The sequence below is a fragment of the Zootermopsis nevadensis genome, unplaced genomic scaffold, assembly GCF_977971745.1.
Source record: "Zootermopsis nevadensis isolate Lab colony 2312 unplaced genomic scaffold, Znev_1.0 Znev_ptg000030l, whole genome shotgun sequence".
In the NCBI taxonomy this organism is placed as follows: Eukaryota; Metazoa; Arthropoda; class Insecta; order Blattodea; family Termopsidae; genus Zootermopsis; species Zootermopsis nevadensis.
In genome coordinates this window covers 11,793,336-11,819,627 of record NW_028259162.1, presented here as the reverse complement: position 1 = coordinate 11,819,627, position 26,292 = coordinate 11,793,336, and the positions used below count along the sequence as shown (strand labels likewise).

Here is a 26,292-nt window from a genome sequence, read left to right as displayed (position 1 = left end):
TTCAGTCCATTGGCAGTTTTCTCATTTTGAAGTCTCTGAAGATTAAGGTATTTAAAGAAATATGCTTCCCCCTTTGTTTTTTGGCAATTTCCTACTCTGTTATTTATGTACTTAATATTGAGAGTAGGAGATGTGGGTTAACGTTATTACAGCACGCCGATTGCTTGGACTGGATGTGGGAGTTGACATTATCTTGGAAGAGACGAGCAAAGATGGTGGAGCTGGTCCTAGTTCTGGGATGCCTATACGTCAGTCTCGTCGTATTGCACAAATCAAAATTAAGGAGGAGGCAGAGAGGAGGAAATTGGAAGAATTGACCCTTTCTGAACTGAAGGAACAGCAACGAAGGCGTAAACATGATGAAAAACATGAGACTAAGGTAAGGATAGATTAAGATAGATTATGGGATTTTGTTATTCAAGGAAATGGCCCATTATCTTGTTGGTATTTTATTTACGTACTACATTGGAAATTTGCCAGTAATTTGTTGAGATTTGAGGAGGTTCTCACAGTGGTAAGGTTGATGATGTAGTTCGTCTGGGTTGTGGCACTGTGTAAACTTACAGGTAGATATCATTGTTTTGCAGTTATGATGTTACAAGTCTCCGTTTAAAGAATGGGGCAGAATACTTAGCTTTTGACTTTTATTATGTTCATCCATGATTTGCCATTAACAAAAACTGGTTTTGCTAACTTGTGTTTTTGTTCCTGTTGGTTAAGACCCTAGTTGCTGTGAAACATCAGTACATTATCTGAAATATGTTGAGAAGTGGACAGAATGGGTAAAGACTTTTGCCAGCAGAGTGGCAGATTTTTCTGGGAAAATCTTTTAATACTGGCATTTTATTTCAGGAATCTAAGTCAGATAAACGGAAGAGGAAAAAGAAAATTGTAAGTTGGTCAAATAATTGTCAATGAAAGTCTGAATAATTGGGAATATTGTATGTGGGGCAGAAATAAACCGTAGGGTGAAAATGTATAATATTTTGCAGGTTGAAAGTGATGAGGACTACACTGCAGAGGAAGAGTTAGAAGAGCCAGCTACTTCAAAGAAAAAGAAAAAGAAAAGGAAGAAGCGGAAGAAGAAGTCTGGCAAAAGTTTCAGTGATAATCCTTGGCAGTCAACATCTGGATCTTCAAGGTAATATAAGAAATACAAAAGCAAAACCTTTGAGTCACTATGGAGTTCAGTTTTGAACTCATTTTAATAAAAAATAAAATTTAAATTAATTGGCATAAGATGAGACAGATTTTACACATTACTGATTTATGAAAATATATGACTAACATGTTGCTCATCAACATTTTGGTTCTTTTGTCTGAATTAATTTGGGATGAAATATTTGTATTAATCCCATGGATTTTATATACAGGGTGATTCAAAAGGTTAGGGCCAAACTGAAGGAGCGTATAGAGGGACTCAGAGAGAACAACTTTTGAATACAAATCCATGTCCTCTGAAGTTATCCTGAGTCAGTTGAGACCATTGAAGGTAGGGAAGTCTGATAACATACCGCTGAAATAATCGTACTTTGCTATTCTCCTACTAGCTTAATTTTGTTTTTTTTTATTAAGCGAGACACCAGTCGCTATCAAGTCGCCAACACAAACAACCCAGGAGCCTCTGCACTCACAAATAACCAACACGAGACTACAAAAGCAGCAATACGCCAGTCACTATCAACTCACAAACACAATTAAACAGCCTGGGGGCCTCTGTAGAATCTGACGGGATACGTGTGATTCAAAATTAAGCTAGTAGGAGAATAGCAAAGTACGATTATTTCAGTGGTATGTTATCAGACTTCTCTACCTTCAATGGCCTCGACTGACTCAGGATAACTTCGGAGGACATGGATTCCTATCCGAAAGTTGTTCTCTCTGAGTTCCTCTATACGCTCCTTCTGTTTGGCCCTAACCTTTTGAATCACTCTGTATATATATTTTTTTATGGGTTTGATATCCATTCACATCTGTATGTGAATTTTGTCACTTACCTTGAGAGAGACATCCTTAATGCTTCTATATGCTGAGAAGTGAAAGGCATTGTAATAATGTGGTAGGAGACATGGTTACAAAAGTTATTGAAAGTTTGTCTGTAATGTGACACATGTATTTGTGTTACATCAATAAATACAGTATATGCCTTTCTTTAGTTCATCATTAGAGGAGGAGGAAGAACAGGAGCAGACAGAGGAGGAGGAAGATGAGAGTAACTTGGTGTTCAAATCAGACCATGAGTTCTCTCCAGAGTCTGACTTAGAAAATGAAGATGCTGAGGTGCAGCCCCCACGCAGGGCTAGGACTGCACAGAAAGGTAATCTAACTTTTTATGTTTTGAAAACATAATGTTCATCACTTCTTCAATAATAATTCTTACAGTAGCCATTCACAGCCATTTTAGTGGATGTTCACTCATTATGCTTGCCTTCCATTGGTTTCTAAGTGGACATTTTTTACAGGTTTTCGCATCATAATCATTTGTTTGTTATTTTTTACCTTACGTGTGTAGTACAGGAGAGTATCATTTTTGACGTAAATACGTCTATACCGAAGGGTCATTCGGCAAAACAGCGTTACGAAGATGTGTAACATCCATATCAACAATGTGTAAATATAGACTGACAATGGTCAGCTTTCAAATGAACTCCTGCGTGTATTGTTATGATACCTAAGAAATGTCATCTGTTTACTCGGCATTGTTGTGTTTCATTACTGCCGTCAACAATCCGCTTTCATTATTGCGGAAACAGCTGAGCTGTTAATCGCTTGCAGAAGAAGTGCGTCGTAGACTAGATAATTTTGTGCTGGTAAAAACGTTTTAGAATATCACAAGTACTTATCTTATATAAGATATCTGTTATCTTATTAAGAAATCTGTGATACTGCCCTCCACTCCCTCCATTTTAGTTTTGATTAAATTGGTCATTGCGGGTGGACCTCGTCTCTTACAATTGAACAAAGTTTGAGGTAAGAGATTCCTATTTATTATTATTGTTCATCACATTTAATGTTTTTATCTGCATTTGTGAACTCGTGTAAGAGAATTAGGCTTGTCATCTTTTGACATAAATACGTCTATGCGGAAGGGTCATTCGGCAAAAACAGCGTTATGAAGATGTGTAAGATCCAGCGCCGAGTCACCTTTAAACGCTCATTCCTCAGGAATGGTAAGAGTAAGGGTAATGTAACCTATATGTAAAATGATCAGCAAATAAGGACCTTTAAGAATCTGTAATGTATTTTATTGTAATTATAATTGTTTATACATTTATTGTAATTTTAATGAACCAATGTGTACAATTTTCAATGCATCTGGCGCGTTAAGCGCCCGCCTCTCGAAAACCGTAAGAGGTGGATCTGACATATTGCATGCAAAATACGTATTACCTCTTGAGCTTTCCATATCTGTTTTCAGATTTTACATATCACAAATGGTTTAGGTTCTACAAACATTTATTTATACAAATAAAGGCGCATACCACTTCACGCTACTGCTGCATTTGTATGTTGCGTCATACTATGTAGAGATAACAAGATGGATGACATTGAAGCTAAAAGAGTCCGTAATGCAGAATATATGAGACAGTACAGAAAACGTAAAAAAATAGAAGTATTAAATAATGAACCTGAAGTTCCCAAAAAAATACCAAAAACTAATGCTGAATGTATGAGGGAATATAGAAATCGCAAGAAGCAATTATTGCAAGTTATCAAGTTTATGTATAAACTTCCTTTCATTGTATTTATTGCCTAAATATAATTTAAATACGAAGACGTATTTACGTCAGATTCTCCAGAACTGTGGTTCCACTGTCAATTTTTTATTAAATTATAATTGGTAATAAAAATAATATTTTTCTTCTTGGTGTATGCTTCTCCTTTTCATTCTTCTAGAGCAGCGTTTCTCAACCTTTTTGCCCTTGCGGAACCCTTGAAATAATATTCATGTCTCAGGGAACCCCTACATAAAAATTATTATGTATCATTATTGATATCTTTCTTTCTTTCTTTTTTATAAACTTAAAGTTCATAAGGAAAACTTAATATATTTTTTCTGATAGCTGGTTTATGCAAAAATAACTTATGTTTTTCTCAAGTTTATTGACAATACAAAAAAACTGAAATCAAACTGCCTGTTCAAGAGACCTCATACGGAGGTTTTCATTCACACAAAAAATAAACATAAATAACCAATATTATATATAACACATATAAACAGAACGAAAACAGATAATAACTACTACAATAACTAAATCGTTTATTGACATTGTTAAAAAGGCATAAGATAAATCAAAGTAAAATGTCATATGAACAAATATATGTGTCAAGGAAATGTTATTTTTGAAGCCAATTTAAATAATAAAATGTACTTTTCTAATGTGAAAACTGTGCTTGTCTTTTGGTACACAAATACTTAATTCAGGGTCGAACTTTAGATAAACACACACGGATTTCATCTTCAACTGAAAGGAGACGATTTCTGTCTTTGGTCTTGATACTTGTTAAATAAGAAAAAGCTTGCTCACACATGTAAGAGGTTGAAAACTGCAGCAATATATTTATTGCTTTCCTATGAATGGCAGGATACTCTTCTTTCACAGAAATCCAGAACATGTCCAGGGATAGGTCAGTAAATCTCATCTTGAGTACAGCTCCTGTACACTGACCACTAAAGGCGGTTTCACGCTAGCGCCGTATAGACGTCGCTTAATATATTTCTTATGATTATTATATTTCTAAATGACATAACAGGTTGAAGACTTTATTATAATACCCAAGAATTTTCCGAGAATATGTCGTACGTGTACGAATATGAAATTAAACATAAAAATGACTCAAAAATACATTTACATATGATTAGCCTATTCATCACTATTTCTCGCGGAACCCCCGGCGATTGCTCGCGGAACCCTAAGGTTCCGGGGAACCCCGGTTGAGAAATGCTGTTCTAGACATTCATCTTATTACTGTTAATTTCTTTGGTTAGAATCTGATGGAGAGGAGACAGCAGATGATCATGCTTGCCAGAAATGTGGCAAAAGCGACCATCCTGAGTGGATTCTACTTTGTGACAAATGCGATTCAGGTTGGCATGGTTCATGTCTGCGCCCAGCATTACTTGTCATTCCGGAGGGGGATTGGTTTTGCCCCCCCTGCGAGCATGTAAGTATACTTTCATAGTGATGTACGGTTCATCTGAGTAGTTTTTACACTCTTTTGAGGTTTGCTGTAGGTGTGACAGCTACGTCCATTGAAGTTTTCTAATTTTTATTACAGGCATTCCTATTGACAAATCTTCAGAATAACTTGAAGGAATTTGATCGAGCCTTGAAACGACGCGAGAACGAAGAGTTGCGGCGTAAAAGGCTCGCATATGTGGGCATAAGTTTGGACAATGTACTTCCAAATAAGGAAAAGGAAACTGGAGCTAGTGGTAAGCACTGATTTTGAGTTCATGTTTGTAAGTTAATGAAAAAGGGGCGGGGGATTAACTACCCTAGCATCAGAGCAGCTTAGAATCTGTTGTGCACCCCCTTCTGATTCACACTGGTTTACATGAACTTGCAGATAATTTTATGTTGTTTCTTATTTTAAGACTGCCAGTTTCTGACATAGATGTACAATAATAACATAAAATACTAGTATACACATGAGCATTTGTATGTGAGGTCTTCGCAGTATCCAGCAAAAGGCATTTTTGCATGGCTGGAATTTCCTTGTAGTATTCTCTTTCAAGTTACTCTGGGTGTGAAAGTCATTCTTTTAAAATAAAGACCTTATTAATGGCTACTGTTTTTCTAATTTTCTCATGAACTTGACAAATCTAGATTTTTATAAAGTTCTGAAATCCTATAAAATAGTAGCTGAAGAATTTGTTTTTTTCACTTGTCTTGGTGTTCAGTATGAACGTGTGAACTTATAGGTAGATATCAATGTTTTAGAGAAACAAATTGTCTCCATATTCAGGAAGAGCGACATTGATGGCGATTTGGAAGTTATCTGTTAATTTTTTTGGAAAATCAGAAATTCCAAATAGGTGATGTAACTTCTATGCAGAAGAAAATCTGTACAGAGTGAATGTGATGTTTCCAAGAATGTTGTGTAGCGGTGCTTCTGTTCGTGGATATCATCCTAATGTCTGTGTATACCCCAGAAAATTTTTGTGAATTAACTATTTTGGTTTGCAGAAATGAACACATTGAATCTAAATTGCTTGCGTTATTGTTAATATATTTTCAGTTATGTATTTGATATTGATCCATATTGGTTTTGCTCTGTTGTTAATAGCTGGTGAATCAGATCATGCCTCAAAGGCTCAGAAATCATCATCATCATCATCATCATCATCATCATCTAGTTCAGAGTCAGGATCATCATCAGGTGATGAATCAGAACCTCTGTATCACTTGAGGGAAAGACGTCAGACCCTTTTCAGCTACCGCTTCAATGAATATGATGATCTTATAAATTCAGCCATTCAGGTAAAAACTAATTCCTTCAGATTCAAAGTTATTAGTCATTGTATGTGGAGTTCATGAAAAGTTAAATGTTTGGTGATTGTCTTTGATGATACTGAAATACTCATTCCTTTGCCGGTCACATTCGTAATTTAATTTTGGCTGACAAAACTGTTGTTGCTGAATGCCAGGGTCTATCAAATTAGAAGCAGGAGAACAGCAGACTGTATCTGCTGATAACTATGAGGGTATTTCAAAAAGTAACAGCAAATTAAATATTTTGAGATATATAATTTAATTACAGATACAAATGATATGTCATTTTTCTACATAATCACCCTCCTTTTCAGTACACTTCTCACACCGTTGCACCAACTTCTTTATTCCAACAGAAAAAATGTTTTTGGTTGTGCCTTCAGCCAGGAATGCACTGCTTCTTTGACCTCGTCATCATACCCAAATCTTTGTCCTCTCAAAGCGTCCTTCAGGGGTCCAAACACATGATAATCAGAGGGAGCAAGGTCAGGGCTGTATGGGGGATGCTGTAAGATCTGAAATCTCAATCTGCGAATGGTGTCGAGAGTCGCAGCAGCCATGTGAGGGCGTGCGTTATCATGGACAACCGGAGCGTTGGTCATCACGGATTGATGTTTGCCCATTTTTAAATGCATCTACCCACTCGTACACACTTCTCTCGCCAATGCAGGCATCTCCATATTGTTGCAGCATTCTTCTATGAATTTCACGAGGTTTCACACCCTGTGACCACAGAAATCTGATGATTGCTCGCTGCTCCTCTACGGTGCAAACAGTTAAGGGTGCTGCCATTTTGTATATGCATCCCTTCCAATTAAGCATGCCACGCCATCTATTGAGCAGTGTAAAAACCTTCTCTAAGAATGTATCTTCCCTGTGCGGGAGTATGAAATGCCTGGGGTATTTGTTTCGTGAAATCTTGTCAATTTACTGTTACTTTTGAAACGCTCTCGTACATTTACTCGTCCTCACTTTCATGAACAATGTAATTTTTTTCACAAGGGAATTAAAAACTGTTAAATTTTGAACTGAAACCTCCTGTAATGGTAGAGCCTTTATATTTGTGTTTATGTAGGATGAACTTGAAGCTGTAAAAGGAGCTGGAAATCAAGGCAGAGGCAAAGACATTGCTACAATTGTGAATGCCGAGAAAGAAGAGCTGGCAGCTGCTGGTGTGGGATTGGAGGAAATGGGGAATGAGAGCCAGGGTAACAAACTAGTTGTAAAATTAACTGATCAGGAGGATGAGCAGGAAAAAGCAGCAGAAGTTGAAGAAGAGGAGGAGGAGGAAGAGGAAGATGGCTATATTCCTCCAGTGAGAAAGTTTCTCGGTAGGAAGAAACATCGACGCCTTAATAGTCTTGATATCAGCAGTGAAGATGATGCTGACTCTGATGAGGACTTCAAGGGAAGCAGGTATGGCTGGAAATTAATAAATTTAAGAAATTTCTTTTTGAAACTTTTTTCTGCAAACTGTTCTGAAGTTAATTTGTATTTTGTTATGCATTCTTTTCTAATAGTAACCAGGTTTTTTGAGAGGTAATTTATGATCATCTGTTTTGCTCGATGCACACCATTCAGTTAAGACAGCTTTTGTCTTGTCACTATAGGTTGCATTCTCATTTATAGGCTAATGCACGCTGTTTAGACACGTGATTGAGACATGTCTAGGCATGTCTTCTGGTTGCTTGCACCATTCTGATTAACTGGTTTTACACAATGCTTTGACATAGCTATTTCTTTTGTGTTATATTGTGGTGGACTACTGTGAATCAAAATTTAGTAGAATATTTTTTAAAATGACGGGAAATGCATGCATAGTTAAACAGTTTTGGTACGTTCGACTTTTAACCATGGTGAAAAAGGTAGCCTGTAGATTTTTATCCCAGTCTGTCATTCAGTGGCACATGTAGGTCTTCATGTAAAGTACATGATATTGTTGTTTGATTTTAACAAAATTAGGAATTTTTGTAGAACTCTCCTGTATTAAGTTTTATGCCATTTTATGTTCACAACTTTGAACTCAAAGAACCGAGATTTATTTAATGGCATTCTGGAGATTCAGTAAAATTTATAGCAGGATCTTATTGGTATTACTAAAGAAGAATCCAGATATGCTTGCGATGATGGTAGATTGGCCAGTGTTCAAAAACTATCAACAATAAACCATTGTCATTACCTTTGAGGATTATTCATTCTTATTGTTCCTTTTATCTTTCACATTATTATAGCATATTTATTTTAGTATCTATATTTTAGTTCAGAGGATGAAGATGAAGAAGAAGAAGAAGAACTGGAATTAGATGAGAGTGAAGACTCAGATGTGGCGGGTAGAAATCGTCGCGGAGGCTCAGGTCGGCGCCGGAGGAATGCAGAACCAGTTCGTCGTTCAACACGTGCTCGCATTACACGCTTTGATAAAGAATTCAGTAAGTAGATCTTATAATTACAGAGATCATTCAGACATTTTGTTAGTCTGGTTGGCCTTAAAACCATTCAAGTGACTTCATTGTAGGTCTTGAAAATTCAGGTTTGTATGCGAATTCTTATTAACTATCCTCAGGACATTTACTTATGAATCTGTCTTCAAAAATCATACTGTATGATGTGTTCAGTACCTCAAAATCAAGATGTTGAAATTAAAAGTAACAAATTGGTGAGCATGATTATAAAGGTCCAGTTTTGCATTATTTTGTAACTTGATCTGTAAGTCAGTTATGTGCCATTTTATGTCTTTTGGGGTGAATGAGGGTACTGGTTTCAATATGCTGTGGATATTCTAGATCCCCATTTAATTTCCGTATTTGCTTTCCTTTATTTTCTCCTTACTGTGTTATAAAAAGGATATATTTTATATAATTTTTCACATTCATAAATGGTTCTTGAATAACCACAATGTTCCTGTTTATTTACTCTTAGTACCATGCAATGTAACTGACATTTTCTGTTGTTCATAACAATTGCCGGCAACCCCTAATGCACGTATGATCTTACTCACCAAGCCCCATCAGTATGGAGTTATTGAAAAAGCATCATTAAATAAACTGTAAATAAATAAATAAACAAACCATCAGTATTGCGAGTATGAAACAGTGGTTGTCAGACCTGTAAACCACCAGTTCAGGCACATAAGGTTAACAAACCATGCATGATCTTGTTTATTCTGTGCTGAATTTTAGAAGTGCAATTTTGCATAGAGACGAACCACACGAAGTGGAAATGTCTTAGGAAGAAGAATAATAATTTTGTGTAGTAATTACATGAAACATAGAAAGATTTATATTAGGTATTGGTACCTCAGTGACCCCAAGAGCTAAGCTGGCAGTAGCATAGCTACTGGTAGGGCCTCCCTAGCCAGATTGGTCGAGGGGGAGAGGTCAGACTAAGACAGGTACCCTGGTCCTCCAAGTTGGGGGTTGGTCGCAAGGCTAACAACCTTGCACCGTAAAAAGGAAGATGTTTCAAAGCCTCGGGACAGGCAGCGGAGGATAGGACCGAATGGAAGAGGAGAATTGAGGAGGCCGTGGACAGAATACGGACCGGAGAGCCATGGAAGAAGAAGAAGAAGAATTGGTCTGACACTTTTTAATAGCCTCATTGTAGCAGTATCACATAAGTGTGGATTGCACTCTGCCAGGGATCTTGGTAATGTGAATTTGTTTCTGGTTTTGCAGTTAATGATGACAGTGATGAAAGTGTAGAGCCACGTCGTAAGAAGACTCGCCGATTGTGGCAGGAATCAGATAGTGAGGAAAGTGATTCAACATGGGGACGAAAGAAAAGACGGTAAATTTTAATTTACTTTTCTGTCGTGTCCAGTATTTAAAAGTTACAAAGTAGATATAACATTCATATTGTGGGAGATATATCTTCGATATTACATTAGCACGGTCTGTAAAGAATAGAGTAGAATCTGGTGCCATTGTACAAACTACTTAATCCCTATAACACATGGTGTCTGGCCACTTTATGCCAATTCTTCAGGATCTTATTTCTTTCATTAGTCCTAGACAAATGTCAAATGAACATGGGTCTGCTTCTCAAAAGATATGGAGCTATGGACATTTGAAAATTAATTGGGGCAATTTTTCTTATATGTTTACTTTGCATTCATATGCCATGTTTCTCATATAACCCCTTACATGGAAATCTAGCAGAATAAGGTCTGATGATCATGTTAGCCAGTGCATCAGTCAGGGAGTGGCTCATTTAGGTACTCCGTCATGTATCTGCTGAAATGTGGGGTGCCCCATTATGTTGGAAGTATAACTAATTGTTTTTTATATCTGTTCATATCATCTTGAATGTCTGTTGGTAGCTTTCTTCATCTATTGAGCATCAGACCCATGTTCATATGACATTTATGACTGTAAATGACCTCAGGAATAGGATCTTTAAGTATTGACATAATGTCACCAGACTGTGTATTATAGGGATTTGGTAGTAGCATAACCGCCACAGTGGTCTAGCGGCTAGAATGCTGGGCTTGTAATACTGGGGTCCCGAGTTCGATTCCCGGCGGTGCTCAGATTTACAACTTGTGTTGGGCAAGGCCGTGGTCCAGGCATCACGCTGTTTTCCTCTGGGGTTTCCCCGGTTTCTCTGTGGCATCCCAACAATTACTCCACTTTCATCATCATCTCACGAAAAGGGGGTCACAGCAGGAGCGTTAAATGTCGCGGTCCCGATCGAACCCATGTACTGATGGGTCGTGAATCCTGCTAACCATCAATGCACACCATGCTGAATGGTGTGTACTGGACAGGGATAAAAATAAGTAGTAGTAGCATCATGGCATCTGGCCTTCTTGTTAATAAGATGAGATGTAATGTTGTATGTGATAAAGTTCAAGAAGTTGTTAGTGCCGTGATGAGTGAAGAACCAGATATGGACAATGATGATGAGATTGCAAAATTGTGCTCATTCTGGTATTGGTGTTTATTTAAGTCATCTGCATGTCTTGGCTACAGAAAATTCTGTTAATTTTATTACTGGAAACTATTAAAGATATTGTTAAAAACTAATCTGTTATGTAGTTCTGAATCTGTTGTTCATATTAATTTATGGGTATTCAGGAAACAGCACTTGGACAGCCACAAACCCAAATCAAAGAAGAAAAAGAAGAAGAAACATATGAGAGATCTGGATGATAAGAATAAATCTAAGACTCCAAGGGTAAGAATGTTCAATAAACTTGTAATATTAAAATCTGATGTTCAACCGTATTTCTACAGCATTTGACTGTAGTTGGATGTACGTGCATTACCATGTACTGTGACATTTAACTTTACTCTCTGAGCTTTAAAAACGTTCTTGTTGGTCTGCATAGTGCTACCATTTAATTTGAAGGATTTGAAGTTGTACAAATGTTAGATGGCTACTACCATGCTGTTGAAAGTTTTGCATTTTGAATGTGATTTTTACATTTTTTATGACAAAGCACTTATAAGATTGCAGAGATGTGTTTTGTAAATATAATATTGAGTATTTGATTTATGTGTTGATAATTTTTGAGTTTTATGAATGTACATGTATAATAATCTAACAATCATAAGAAGTTAATTTTTACTTTAGAAATACTTTCTTAAAAAATGAGATTAAAAAAATAATGCATAGAAAGAGATACTGATGTTCCAGTTAGGTAACACAGGCAGAGGCCAGTGGGCAGAAATGAAAGCTGACATATTGAGGTCAGATTTTTCTCATTGTCAAAATATGTACATGATAAATACAGGAATTGTAGGATTTGAGGTTCTCATGTTCCTTAAGTATGAAGGTGGCTTCTAGGTTGTAACACTGCATAGTCCGATAGATGTTTACCAGCGTTTCAGAGCTCCTTGCTGCCTCCATCATCAGGGTGATGAGTAACTCATGAATTGAATTGTTCCATTTAATTACTTCATAAGAAACTGAGAATGAAGTATATTTTGTGCTTGTGAGGGTTTGTTTTTCTTTACGTTTCCACTGCTTTGTTGTGCTTTCCTTTGTAGTTAGGGACCTTTTATGGGCTTATACCCCCATTCAAAGAGTCCTGACACTTATCTAATTGTTGTTTCACAATGTCCTGATTCAGAACACTTGATAGGGTCTAATCCATGGCAGCTGAAAAGCTACTACTACTACTACTACTACAGTGAAACCTCGATGCATCGTTTTCGGCGGGGGTGGGAAATAAAAACGATGAATGCGGGAAAACGATAGATGCGGGAAAGCATTAAAAATTTAAAAACAAAACAAAACAATGTTTCTCTTTTAAAGTTACTTCTTTTTACCAAAAAAGTCTTTAATGGACAACTGGTTTGTCGAAACTTTACGTTTTAGACCAAACAGAGCACTTTCCACGTTCAAAATGTTTTCCTCGTCACGTTCACTAATATTAAGCGCATAAAAGAACGACTTCACTTTCGCCAATGCAGCGTGCGCTTCGGCAAAGCTTCGGGCTCGCATTCGTCGTCTTCTTCTTCCTCACCACTCCAACCCCCTTTGCGGACAATAACAGAAAGAATGGAAATACTATTACTGCCGAACTCAACGAAACGTAGCTGTAGAAGACCCTGAACCGCTGGAAACGAGATGAACCAGAAGAATGAAAAGTGCCGCCAGCCTTTCCTTTGTACTTATAATAAAAGCATTTGTGAAGAAATTCACACTGCACATGCCATCTGGCATCGCTGGAACAAAATATGAGTGCACCCAAATTAAAATCGTAAAATTTCTGACAATGGGCACCGCCATTCACTCCAACTATCACCCCTGCACCGCTGACCCCTCATTCCAAAAGAATCTGTGCTGGTTGGGCGACATAACAGGCTACCGCTACTGTGTATTCCAAAAACATTGTGCGTCTTTCGGTATTAATTTATCTCAAAAATCAGCATTTTAAATTCTCAGAAACGATCATTGCGGGAAAATTGTGGGCCGGGACTAAGATTTTTGAACGATCGATGCGATAAAACGATAGTTCGAGGAATGATAGAAGCGGGAAAATGTAACATTATTTTATATGGGATGTATTCGGGACCGAACAAAACGGACGATGCATCCGGGAAAACGATAGTTCCGGGAACGATGGATAGAGGTTTCACTGTACTACTACTACTACTTTGTGTTGTCCAATTTTTGTTGTGTCATTAGCACACATATAGGAAATTTTCTTTCTCTTATGTAAGACTTGAGGTTCTCACAGCGGTGAGTATGAAGATTTCTGTCTTCTGGGTTATTGCGCTGTGTAGTCTGGTCGATGTTAACCAACGTTTCAGAGGTCATACTGCCTCCGTCATCAGGGCGCCCTGATGACGGAGGCAGTATGACCTCTGAAACATTGGTTAACATCGACCAGACTACACAGCGCAATAACCCAGAAGACAGAAATCTTCATTTCTTTCTCTTGTTTTTAATTTCTCAGTTTCATATACAGGTAAACCTCAATTTGCGCCACTTAAATTCACGCCGATTCAGAATAACGCCGCTTTTGAAACCAGCAAGTCAAAAAGTGAAAAAAATATATTTTACTATTATTTATAACGTTTTACAATGTTTCTCGTACTGATTCTTATACTAAATCGTAATTCTTACATCGCTGATTTTGAATAAAAATTATAAATACAGTCACCTCTTCACCTATTGCTAAGTAGTTGCAAGATAATCTCCTAAAAATCTGCCAACATTGTGCATCAGTCACGTGAGCATTAGTCACTCTTCATGGTGAGTCATTTGCGTTCAGCCTGATAAGGGAGTAAGGAAAAATGCGCTCAGGTCGCTTCTTGTTGACACATTGAATGTGCTGAAAACTGTGTGCTAAACTTGTTTGTGTTGTTGTTCGATCACTATTCTGCAGTAGCAACTGTTTTATATTTATAAATTGTAGAAGAGCCACCATGTCTGGTAAGAGAAGTGAATGTGTTTCTAAAAAGTTGCATAGGTCTATTGCGTTAGAAGATAAGATGGGCGTAATTCATAGAATAGAATGTGGTGATACCTGTCGTAATGTGTGCATAAGTATGAAGTTGCCTCCTTCCGTATGAAGTTGCCTCCTTCCACTGTGGCTACCATAATGAAAAATTCATATAAAATAATACATCAATGCAACAGGCTACGAGAGTAAGTGCAACGCAAGTGAGTTATAGCAGAAGTAAACTTTTAGAAAGAATGGTGAAATTACTGTTGCTATGGGTGGATGACATGAATTGAAAAAACATTCCCTTGACTGAAATTGCTATCACGGATAAGGCAAAGTCAATTTTTGAGCAACTTTAGTCGTCAATGTTTGGGTGCCGGGAACGCATGTCATTGATTTCCCATTGATTTACATTAGAGTTTCAATTTACTCCGATTCCATTTACACCAGTTTGTACAGGAACACATCCCCGGCGTAAATCGAGGTTTACCTGTAGTTTAATTTAGTTTAACTTTTATTTGACCAAACTATGGAGACTGAGGAAAGATGTTTCATCTGCAAATCTTTTTCTTTCAGATAAAATTTGGCGGCTTAGGTGTTGATGAAGCTTCTTTGCCTCGAACACGTGGTAGGAAGATCAACTATCAGGAGATTGCAGGTTCAGAGAGTGAAGAGGTATGTTGATTAAATTTAGTACATCCATGACAGACCCAGCAGTTTGTTGCTAGCCAGTAGTATAAGTTCCAGTCATAGGTTGCTACCTTTTGACCTTAGGACAGGATTTTGTATCAATATTTTCTCAGGCACTGATGTATTAGTTATTCCACTGTGGTTGTTACCAGAGCTTCTGTCATTATTTTAAACACCTGTATACCATGGGAATGTTTATGCGTATGGTTACCAGACTTGTAAAAATTAAATTAAATCCGTGGCGTAACAGCTCCAGAGAGCCAAAGCCGACGAGCTTGACTGCTGGCCTCATGTTCACATGCCTAAGCAGAGGTGAACGATTATCCAACCAGATATAGGGTGATGTGTGGTCAGCACGACGAACCCCCAGCCATTGCTAGCTTTCCTGACTGGATTACGCTACCCATTGTAGCTCCCCAATTTCCTCACAATGCCGGGTTGGCACCGGTCCCATACACTGGTCCAAAGCTCATGAGAAAATTTCTTCTCCCCCGAGACTCGAACCAGCGAGCATTCCGTATCGCCGGTCCGAAGCATGATGCCTCAGACCGTGAGGCTACAGCGCGGGCCTTACCAGACTTGTAACTCCTATTAAATTGAGGTTGCAAAATAAATGTGTAATTGTTTTATACATTATCACATTATGTAGAATTAGGTCATATAGGGGCAATGGCCTGCTCCAGAACTTTTGTATTAAGATGAACTAGATTGAGTGCAGATTTTTTTTGCTAGCTTTTACTTTCTGTCACTGTTGATAAAGGTAAAACTTTGTGAATATAGAGAATATAAGGTTTTCATCTTTGTTCTGAGCCTGTATTAAATGCTATGACCTCAGAAAAATACTCTTACACCACTGTCAGGACAGATGTCGGAAAGATCGAATAGGAAGCTTTTCCTTCGTAGATGATTGACATAGTCTCGCAGGTTTTGTTGTGAGAGACCGGAGTGCTCAGGATACACCTCGCACCAAAGGGAATGCATCCGTGCCATGTACCCTCTCCGCGAAGGATCACTATTGTCGTGACACGCAAGAAGGCCACGCCGTAGATCGTCCGACCACACCATGCGGGCGGCCCCACAGTTTATTATTATTATGACTTTTTCCACATCCTATTGTCATCTGACTGTCTTATGGATCCATGGAATGTAATAAAATATTATTATTATTATTATCATCATCATCATCATCATTTGTTTGTTTGTTTTTGTATTTGTAACATTTTACTTTTATTATTATTGAAATGAATATAATTATTTATTATATTTTATCCTGTACTCTGGTTTAGTGCTTGGCTGTTATTGGCCTTATTTGGCTGTTGTCAAGCACTTAAATAAATGAATTGAATTTTAGGAACAGTAAGAGAAATGAAGCACAAATGTTATGGAAATTTAAAAGTACAGTGAAACCTCGATGCATCGTTTTCGGCGGGGGTGAGAAATAAAAATGATGAATGCGGGAAAACGATAGATGCGGGAAAGCATTAAAAATTTAAAAAAAACAATGTTTCTCTTTCAAAGTTACTTCTTTTTACCAAAAAAGTCTTTAATGGACAACTGGTTTGTCGAAACTTTACGTTTTAGACCAAACAGAGCACTTTCCACGTTCAAAATGTTTTCCTCGTCACGTTCACTAATATTAAGCGCATAAAAGAACGACTTCACTTTCGCCAATGCAGCGTGCGCTTCGGCAAAGCTTCGGGCTCGCATTCGTCGTCTTCTTCTTCCTCACCACTCCAACCCCCTTTGCGGACAATAACAGGAAGAATGGAAATACTATTACTGCCGAACTCAACGAAACGTAGCTGTAGAAGACCCTGAACCGCTGGAAACGAGATGAACCAGAAGAATGAAAAGTGCCGCCAGCCTTTCCTTTGTACTTATAATAAAAGCATTTGTGAAGAAATTCACACTGCACATGCCATCTGGCATCGCTGGAACAAAATATGAGTGCACCCAAATTAAAATCGTAAAATTTCTGACAATGGGCACCGCCATTCACTCCAACTATCACCCCTGCACCGCTGACCCCTCATTCCAAAAGAATCTGTGCTGGTTGGGCGACATAACAGGTTACCGCTACTGTGTATTCCAAAAACATTGTGCGTCTTTCGGTATTAATTTATCTCAAAAATCAGCATTTTAAATTCTCAGAAACGATCATTGCGGGAAAATTGTGGGCCGGGACTAAGATTTTTGAACGATCGATGCGATAAAACGATAGTTCGAGGAACGATAGAAGCGGGAAAATGTAACATTATTTTATATGGGATGTATTCGGGACCGAACAAAACGGACGATGCATCCAGGAAAACGATAGTTCCGGGAACGATGGATAGAGGTTTCACTGTATCAGATTTATTACCATGGATGAAGTGTGATGTTTATACAAGGAAGGGAGAAAAGTTAATCCTCATTACATTCAAACACTGAAGAAATGCTTTCCTGCCTCTGAAGAAAGTTATTAATTTGTTTCAGGAATTGATGAAAGTTGTGACTAAGCGGCCAGAAAGTGAGGACGAATATGTAGCGAGTGAAGAGGAGCAGATGATGATAGAAGAGGAAGAGGACGAAGAACCAGAAATGGAAGAAGTGGAGGGAGATGCAGAAGTAGAACCTGAACCTCTTACTGAACTTGAAGCTGAAGCCAGAGACCGAGGAGAAGCTAAATCAGAAGCAGAGGAGGAAGAAGAAGAAGCACAGGTAGAAGAAGAACCAGTAAGAAAGGAACTAAATAATGAATCAGGTTAGCCAGTTTTATTTTATAACTAAATAAATGAGACAGGACCGAGTTGTTACCATTGTCATGGAGTGTTTTAAGGTGGAAAGAACATGGGAGTGATGGGAAAGGTGGTTGTGTACAATAAACTGGTGAGGAAGCACTTGCAGTCTTGTTCAAGATACTGTTGCGCCAAATGACTGAGGAAAACCAGAAGGGTATGGTCAGGACAGTGGTTGTCCTGGCCTGCACTCATACTGAAACCAGTCTGCTTATTCATATCAATAAGAAGGGGGAGGGAATTGTCTTTTTAAGCATGAGAATATATGGTTCAATGTCAGACACGATGTGTATTAGAAAGTAATTGTTTGAGTTTACTTATTTTATGTATTTTTAAAATGTTATGGTTTGGCGTGTTTTGAAGGTGACATTGAAATGTTTCAGCTGAAGACCTTCCATCCAAAATTGGAAAGAAGAAGAGAGAAAAGTCTGAAAAGAAGCCAAGGGCTGTGAAGAAGAAGAAATCTGAAAAGAAACCAAAAGTTGAGAAGAAGAAAAAATCTGAAAGGAAACCAAGGAAGTCCAAACCAACACATACAAAGAAACAGGTCATCCGAGATGATACTGAGGATGAGGTGCAGGACTTTGATGAAGAGTTTGATGACCTGGAAGAAGGAGAAATAAGGATAAGATCAGTGTTGCATGAGAGACAAGAACTGATGGATGAAGAGCTTTTGGAAGAGGAGTTGTTGGATGAGGAAAAGGAAATGAATGATATGCTGGAAGAAGAATTGCTTGAGGAAGAGGTGTTAGAGGAGGAGGAAGATGAATTCTTGGCTATGAAAGAAGCCTTTCAGCAGGCAGATTTGGCCAAGCCTAAAGAGAAAAGGAGACAGAAGAGAGAAGCTAAGAAGCTTGAAAAGAAGGAATACGAGAAGAGGGGTAAAAAGGCTAAGAAATTGGATGAAATTGAATCTTTACAGCCTGTTTTGTTAAGCACACCTATAGACACAGAATTGCCTGTTCACAAGAATGCTGACATTTTACCAGAAGTTTCAAAGAGTGTAGAGCCACTGCCAACAGTCCCACCTATCATTTTGCCAGTGATTCCTGCATCGTCACCTGCTCCACTAGTATTACCACCAGCACCAGCAAAGAGGAAGGGGAGAGGTCGTGGGAAAGCTACACTTGCTGCAGCTGCAGCAGCAGCAGCTGCTGCTGCTGCCGATACAACTGCAGCTGTTGGTTTAGCAGGAAAGTTCACGGATAATGGTCATATGGGATCAACATCTCTGACTGGTGTAGGACCATCACGTTTCCCAGGACCAAACCAACAGCAACCACAACTGCCTTTTTCTGCACAGCCCCCACATTCAAGCAGCAGTGTTATTACGCGAATGTTACAGTCGCAGCCTGTTTCTGGAGGACCACAGAGCTTCACAGCTGCAGCCACAGCCATGGGACACAAGTACTTTGGTGGTCCAGGCAGTGATCAGCCACCATTGGTAGGCCCAGGTTCGGGAAATTCAGGACCTGTACCAGGTGTGGGAACTGGTCCTTCGGGTCGGAACAGTGTGGCTACAGCACAGTCGTACTCGATTCCAGCTCGCGGCCGTATCCCATCACCATACCGACAACCTCCACCTTTAACTAGCTCTCCCTCTGGCAGTCCAGGAATCTGCTTGCCACATTATGCCAGTTCAAGAGGGTCTCCCATCCGCCCACCACCAGGATCTCTTCAGCAGACAACCATGTCACCCTTACGGATGAGAACTCCAGGCCCTGGGTCTCAGGGTCCTCAAATGTATCATACATCACACCATCCTCTGGATCCATCTCCTTCTGGCGGAGGTCCAATTGCAATTGCACCGAACACTGCTGTTCGGCCTGGGGGAGAAGGCTCTCCATTACATCAACCACCATCACAGATTCCTCCATCTGCTGGAAGCCCACTGGCTGGAAAACCTGGGCCATCTCCTGCTTCCCACAGCACCCCACCTCCCCCACACTATACACGAGCAGTTCCTCCTATGCATCAGCAAGTACCACCACCTCTTATTAGATTTCCTCTTCAGCCTGCAGATGTAGTGGGACCTAATGGGACTTCCCAGGGCCGACACCCTCAGACACAGTTCCAACCCTCTACAACAGCAGGAAGCCATCTACAGCAAGCTCAGCCTTCTCCGCCTCCACATCAGGGCAGGAGTCCTGCCCCTGGTAACTTCTCTCCATACCACCCGCCTCCCCCACCCAGTTACCATTATGGTGCATATCCCCCTCCTCCACCTTTGGCAGCTGCAGATGATGCCCTCCCTCCATCTGCCTACCAGGGTTCTCCTTACACGGATCACTATGCTTCCCCAGATGCAACTCACAGTTTCCAGGCATCAGATGGTAGCAACAGTAAGTCATATGACGAGGAAGGGGGTGGCGAATTTGGTGGCCTCGTGTCATACTTCTCCAGCCAACGAGAAGATGATCTTGACACATAGCAAGGTGAGACAGCGTGATTTCTTTGAGTGATGAATTTGCTTGAACAAATGATTGTGACGGTGAACAGAGTTCGTGATGTTCATTAACTCCTTAAAACGTTTCCTTCTTAGTAAGTGTCTCATAAATATGTTGAAAGTGCAGCTAAACATCACACATTTATTCATACAGTAAACTTTTATTGAAGGTGTGGAAAATATGAAAGAAGTTTGTTTCGACAACTTACTGTGTTTTATACGGATAAAGTGTTTATCAGCATGTGAAAAGTTTTGGTCATGTGAAATGTAAATAGGTGTAAATAACAGTGAATTAAATGTACTATATGATATTATATAGTAACATATATTTAAAATGAAGTTTCAGCATAAAATAGTGTAATATGTTTTAAATGACAAACTTGGAATGTTCTATTGTGGTGGAAAAATAATTTTTATAAAAGTGGTATAGAAACAGAAATATTTACATATTTTGTGTCGTAACAAGAATGTTTATTTTATGTTTTTTTTTGAAGAACGCATTTTAAAGGATACTTTTTACCTTAACTGTGTTGTACGAGCACCCAAAGATATTAATTTAACTTTTAAATAACAATTCTCCGTCATTTCTGAGATGAATAGTTGGAACTTGTAATTAACAGGCAAGTTCAGGGCTCATCCTTCGTTCCTGGGTACGCTGCAGGTACTTTTTTAAAGATAGTACATATTAAAATGTTAAATGTGGTGTTAGAAGTTACAGGCCTTAATCTTGTATAAATTCTTAATTCCTTGTGGCATTTATAAGGGGTGAGCTCTGGTATGTTTCTTCCAATTCAGAGTTGTCTGGTTTACAGATATTCTGTGTGTAAAAGTAAAAATATTTTATTCTTTATTCCTTTTCCCTCTGCTCATTTTTTTTGCATTGGTCTATGAGGCTATTTTTCTGCATTACACTTATTTCAGAACATTTTAAATAAATCTTACAAGGAATTGAAATAATTGAAGTTGAACAGCTGTAATATAATTGCTTTAGTGTCTGTATAATCTACAAGATTTATTATAGATTTCATAGTACTTATGTGCTTCATGATTAGGAATATATTTAATTTGTCAGTATGGAGCTTTCAAAACTGTCCTGTATAAATGTCACATATGTTAATGGATATAACAATGTCAATGTTGTAAACAAAATGTACCTATTAAATTCCATGGGTGTTGAGATGACTTGGGAAAATGTGTAAGATATCTCTTAGTACAGCCAATGAAGAGCCTGTCCTTGTAATACATATATACGAGGGGCAGTCAAAAAGTTCCCGGAATTGTCGTATAGCACTGTAATGGTAGGACATATAGCAATGCTTACCTAATCACCTTCAAAGTAGGACCCTTGCGCACACACACACTTGCTCCATTGATTCTGCTATTGTTGGAAGCACCGGCGGAAGGCTTCTTTGGAATCTTCCGGAGTTCGGCCGTCGCATTAGATTTTATGTCCTCCATGGTTGCGAAATGCGCCCCCTTGAGGCCCATTTTCAGAGTAGGGAACAACCAGAAGTCACTCGGAGCGAGAGCCGGAGAGTATGGTGGTTGGGTGATGACGGGAATGCTTTTCTCAGCGAGGAATTGCTGCACAACCAGCGAGGTGTACAGTGCTATACTACAATTCTGGGAAATTTTTGACTGCCCTACATATTTGTATGGCAAAATAGTAAGAACACACTGAAGTATCTGTTTGTACTTCCTATTATATTAGCTGCTGTAGAGGTAATGTAGTATATTCTCATAAAATGATAAAGGTAAAATCTAAGTGTAATGTTCATTTGTCTAGACAGAGTAATGCAACGTAGATATTTTCCTGTGGAAGTATTATCTTACAGTATTAAATGCGAAGGACAATGTTGGAGTTTAAAGGGGAGGACAGCACGACTAAAGAAACAAATTGCAGTAATTATTAAACCAACGCATTCTTTATAAAACTATTGTGTTAAGTATATTTACAGCAAGTTAACATTTTTATATACATGTCTCATAAAATGCTGTCATACAATAACGTCTATTTGTGCAACACTTCATTCTCTTAAATAGTTCACTGCATTTCATCTTATACAAGGAACACACAACCATAAATTTATTAATATATTTATGGGTACTTTGCACAAGAATTGACACATGTCATCAGTAAAACTTGTCAATGGAGCTTTCAAGAGATCATCAGTACATCTAAAGAACTTAAAATTTAACACTAGTGGAATTTATCCAGTTACATAATTTGTACAATCTATCAGTAGCCTAATGCATAATAATACATATTTACAGAAAAATATATATACATGTATTTTACAACAAAAAACATTTTTTGTGCCTCCTGTTAATGGCTGCACCGCACTAGATGTAAACGATGTCTCAAAATTTGGCCCAAATTTAATACATAAAAATGTGGTGTACTATATAAATCAACATCTTATCACTGTTTTGTGTACATAATGGTGGTTATTAAACAAGTATGAATTCAAGGTGTAAAATTTAAAGGCAGTTATTTCTTACATTTTTGTAATTTTTCATATCCTCAATCCCAAATTCTGAGACACTACTTGCAAAATTGAGGCTTCAAACAATGAAACATTTACATTTTTAGCATCCCCCTGTGTGTGTGTATAGTAACAGCTTTGTTGCATCCAACTTAAGCAACAACTGTGCTAGCTATCCACAGGGCTGTAGAACTGTAAGTCTTAGAACATTTATTCTCAGTGAAGTTTGTAGGCCTGTTCATTAAGTCCAGAGTTGGCCAATTTATGTTTTACTACTTTATTATTGTTACCGAGAGTTATTCATTATATTTCTGAGGTCATCATAAATTTCAGTGATGAGGCCAACCTGTAGTGAATTGGTTTGGTTTAGTGTAGGCCATTTGATACACGAGGTAAAATTCTTCGTCATGTTTTAAAAAAAAACAGTAAATGAATAGCATGACAAACACATTTTCATGATGAACGAGGCTGGACACACCTTTTTTGACATGACAGCTTTAGATGTGTTTAGTCATAATCATACTTCCATTTATGGGGAAATGCACACTGGTTGGACATGTGAATGATACAGTTTTAAACATGTCTTTTCTGCTTCTCTAAGAGAATAACATTTGTACCATGCACGTAAATATTAATGAATGTACTTGTCATTGTATTTTTAACCAAAATTGGAATAAGTTGACAAATTGTAGTACAACTTTCAAATATCAAATTTAGTGAAAAATCCACACAATTCCCCCTCCACACACACACTATCCTGTATAAATTCCAGCAAACTGTCAACAGTTTCTAGCAACATTTGCATGAAGCTATAAAACTTTTCCCTGTAACAGCTCAATTGAAGAATTAATTTTCTGAGGTACTTTAATCATTTTAATAGTCAAGTTCATTGCTGTTATATGTTATAATTATCATCATCCCTGTCCTGAACAGTGGATGAACCCAGTGCCTCCTCATATTAGTTTGTTGCTTGCATAACCATCCCAAAATCATAAGTGCACCTGTAACAGTAACCTTGTCCTCTGACATCTTGTTTGTGACTGACTAATTGGAGCGTAATAGTGACTGTGGACTCTTAATGGTACCTGCACCTTGTTGTGGTGGTGGGGCTTGAGTACCCCAGTGACCCCAAGAGCTACTGGAAATCTCAATCAAAGCCTCGGACAGACGGACCTAACTAGGACCGAAAGGAGGAGGAAAATTGAGGAGGTCATGGGCTGAATACGGACCGGGGAGCAATAGAAGAAGAAGTGACTATGGACTGACCATGTCTGTCTTATCTTGACTGACCAGTGTGTATTAACATACAGAATGATGAGCTGAAAACACATTGAACTATATGCCCTGAAGTTGAGTTGCTTTGAGGTTTTTGCCGCAGTGAAGATGATGATGTTCTGGGTTTTGGTGCCATGTAGACTTGACAGTAGATGCCACTTCAGAGAAACATACTGTCTTCAACTTCAGGGCTTAAATGGTGATGCTGGGAAGTGGAGGGATTTATATAGGATTACATGAACTTTCAACATGAGCCCTGAAGATGGAGGAGTATGTTATTCTGAACCGTTGGCATCAACCGATGAGTCTACATGACACGAAAACCCAGAAGAAGAACATCAAGTCGTTTGTAATACTTCAAAATATGAATTAGTAGATATGTATAGTGCTATATGTAAAGCTGTGATTTTGCCTTCTCATTGCAACTCATTTATTTTAATGGATCCATGCTTTCTGTATAGTATCTACTGATCTATTTTGAGGCTGCATTAAATCACACAGCAGTAGATATGTATGCATTCTGCTATGTTTACAGTATATCATTAATAATGATATGTGAAATGGATTTCATCAATGTTTGGTTATGGATAGTATGTTACATTAAAGCTTACTGTCAAGTCATCTATTAAAAGAAATGTTTTTACTGTAGCAGAGTAAAAAATCAAACCGTAAACTTACTGTGTGCAAGTAAGTTACAGCAGTCATATAGGAAGGTAACTTTTCAGTCTTGTATATGTTCCTCTTCTCCCCACATTACAGTGTAGTGAAAAATGATTTGGTGAGGTCAATCATCAATATGTATAAATTTTAAATGTTTTATTTCTGAACATGAAATATGGAAGAGTATGAACTTTGGTGGCTGAAACCTTGGCATACCCGCATTAGTTCATTTAATTTCCAAGTATTTTTAACAGCCACTGGATTGTGTCCATTCATTGTAACTGCTGCTATTAGTACAGACCTCATTTTATGGCATTAGGCTAGACACTGCCCCATATTTATATTCAGTCTGTTTGACATTATAAAAGTTCTATCTACCATCTTGTGCCTGAAGTGTTTACATGCTGTTATGTTTTTGTTTCCTTTACCATTTTATGACATTGATGTTTGGACTTGAAGATGAATGATGGACAGCCAACATGTTAGATGTGTTTCCTTTTAACTCTCATAGCATCATGCACTGATGTTGGTGTACTAAAAGGAAAGAAGTCGGATAGGATTGTTTGTAGTAGTATATCCTTTGTTTCAGGTAGCTGGTATGGAGTGTCATTTACAGATTAGAAGTAATGTAATAGTTTGGCATCCCCTAGACAGGGGATGCCAAACTATTACTCCCTAGCCAGATTGGTCAAGGGGGACAGGTCAGACTAAGATAGGTACACTGGTCCTCCAGGTTGGGGGTTGGTTGCAAGGCTAACAACCTTGCACCTTAAAAAGGAAGATGTTTTGAAACGTCAATCAAAGCCTCGGACAGACGGACCTAACAGAGGACTGAATGGAAGAGGAGAATTGAGGAGGCCGTGGACTGAATATGGACTGGAGAACCATAGAAGAAGAAGAAGAAAAAGAAGAAGAAGAAGAATAGTTTGGCAATCATAGGTCAGGTAAATGGCTTATCTCTAGAAGGGGCAACTTGAGCTTGAACAGTTTTCATATTTTGCAATTTTTATTTTATAAATCATTGAAAATATTAACTTATGTCTGTTTGTTCTCTTTGTTGCTGCCAGCAGAATTGTCTTAGATGTACCCTTACTTCATGTGTGCTGGCGGCGTGGAGAGGTCTGTACTAACGCTCGTCCTTTTTTACTGCTGCCAAACGTAAACCAGGTGCCAACCTTGCGTCCCAATGAGTGAGTTGACCCGTGTGCTGATTGTGTCCCACTAAGGCTGTGATGACTGGAACTTGCTTCTGATGGATTGATGCTGTATCTAGAGTCCCCCTTATAGTTCTTATCTATGGACAGAGAAAACCAATGTGTAACACTAGCAACGTTCTCTTGGTGATTTTCACAGAGTTGTTGGTAAATTTCTGTGAACATCTTTGGAATTTGTTTGTAAAGACCATGATAGGATATATCTCAGCTTTTGATTGGTATATTTTACTTTCCATGGCTGCACAATTAACCGAGTTATAATTTGCATTCCCTTTGTCTCATTAAACAGTGGGCATATTTCAATGGTGAACTACCTGACATACTCATAATGTACAAACTGAAATTCTTGC

The 26,292-nt window shown here is 38.3% G+C and overlaps 2 protein-coding genes across 3 annotated transcripts in view; one reads left to right on the top strand and one right to left on the bottom strand.

Moving 5' to 3' along the window:
• Window positions 1-21,489, top strand: part of LOC110836835 (uncharacterized) — a 37,747-nt gene extending 16,258 nt beyond the window's left edge. Inside the window, exons 5-18 of the mRNA XM_087358936.1 lie at window positions 153-379; window positions 853-891; window positions 993-1,141; window positions 2,157-2,317; window positions 4,991-5,166; window positions 5,281-5,437; window positions 6,292-6,485; window positions 7,573-7,913; window positions 8,757-8,926; window positions 10,172-10,283; window positions 11,573-11,672; window positions 14,971-15,069; window positions 17,560-17,827; window positions 18,245-21,489. Of these exons, the coding sequence (XP_087215062.1) occupies window positions 153-379; window positions 853-891; window positions 993-1,141; window positions 2,157-2,317; window positions 4,991-5,166; window positions 5,281-5,437; window positions 6,292-6,485; window positions 7,573-7,913; window positions 8,757-8,926; window positions 10,172-10,283; window positions 11,573-11,672; window positions 14,971-15,069; window positions 17,560-17,827; window positions 18,245-20,292 (4,241 nt within the window). The 3' untranslated portion in view covers window positions 20,293-21,489. The remainder of the gene's footprint in view (window positions 1-152; window positions 380-852; window positions 892-992; window positions 1,142-2,156; window positions 2,318-4,990; window positions 5,167-5,280; window positions 5,438-6,291; window positions 6,486-7,572; window positions 7,914-8,756; window positions 8,927-10,171; window positions 10,284-11,572; window positions 11,673-14,970; window positions 15,070-17,559; window positions 17,828-18,244) is intronic.
• A 724-nt stretch (window positions 21,490-22,213) lies between these two features.
• RhoGEF3 (Rho guanine nucleotide exchange factor 3) overlaps window positions 22,214-26,292 on the bottom strand; it is a 417,890-nt gene continuing 413,811 nt past the window's right edge. For both annotated transcript variants that reach the window (XM_087358938.1, XM_087358939.1), the window contains exon 25: window positions 22,214-26,022. In XM_087358938.1, coding sequence (XP_087215064.1) covers window positions 25,823-26,022 — 200 coding nt within the window. In that variant the 3' untranslated portion in view covers window positions 22,214-25,822. The remainder of the gene's footprint in view (window positions 26,023-26,292) is intronic.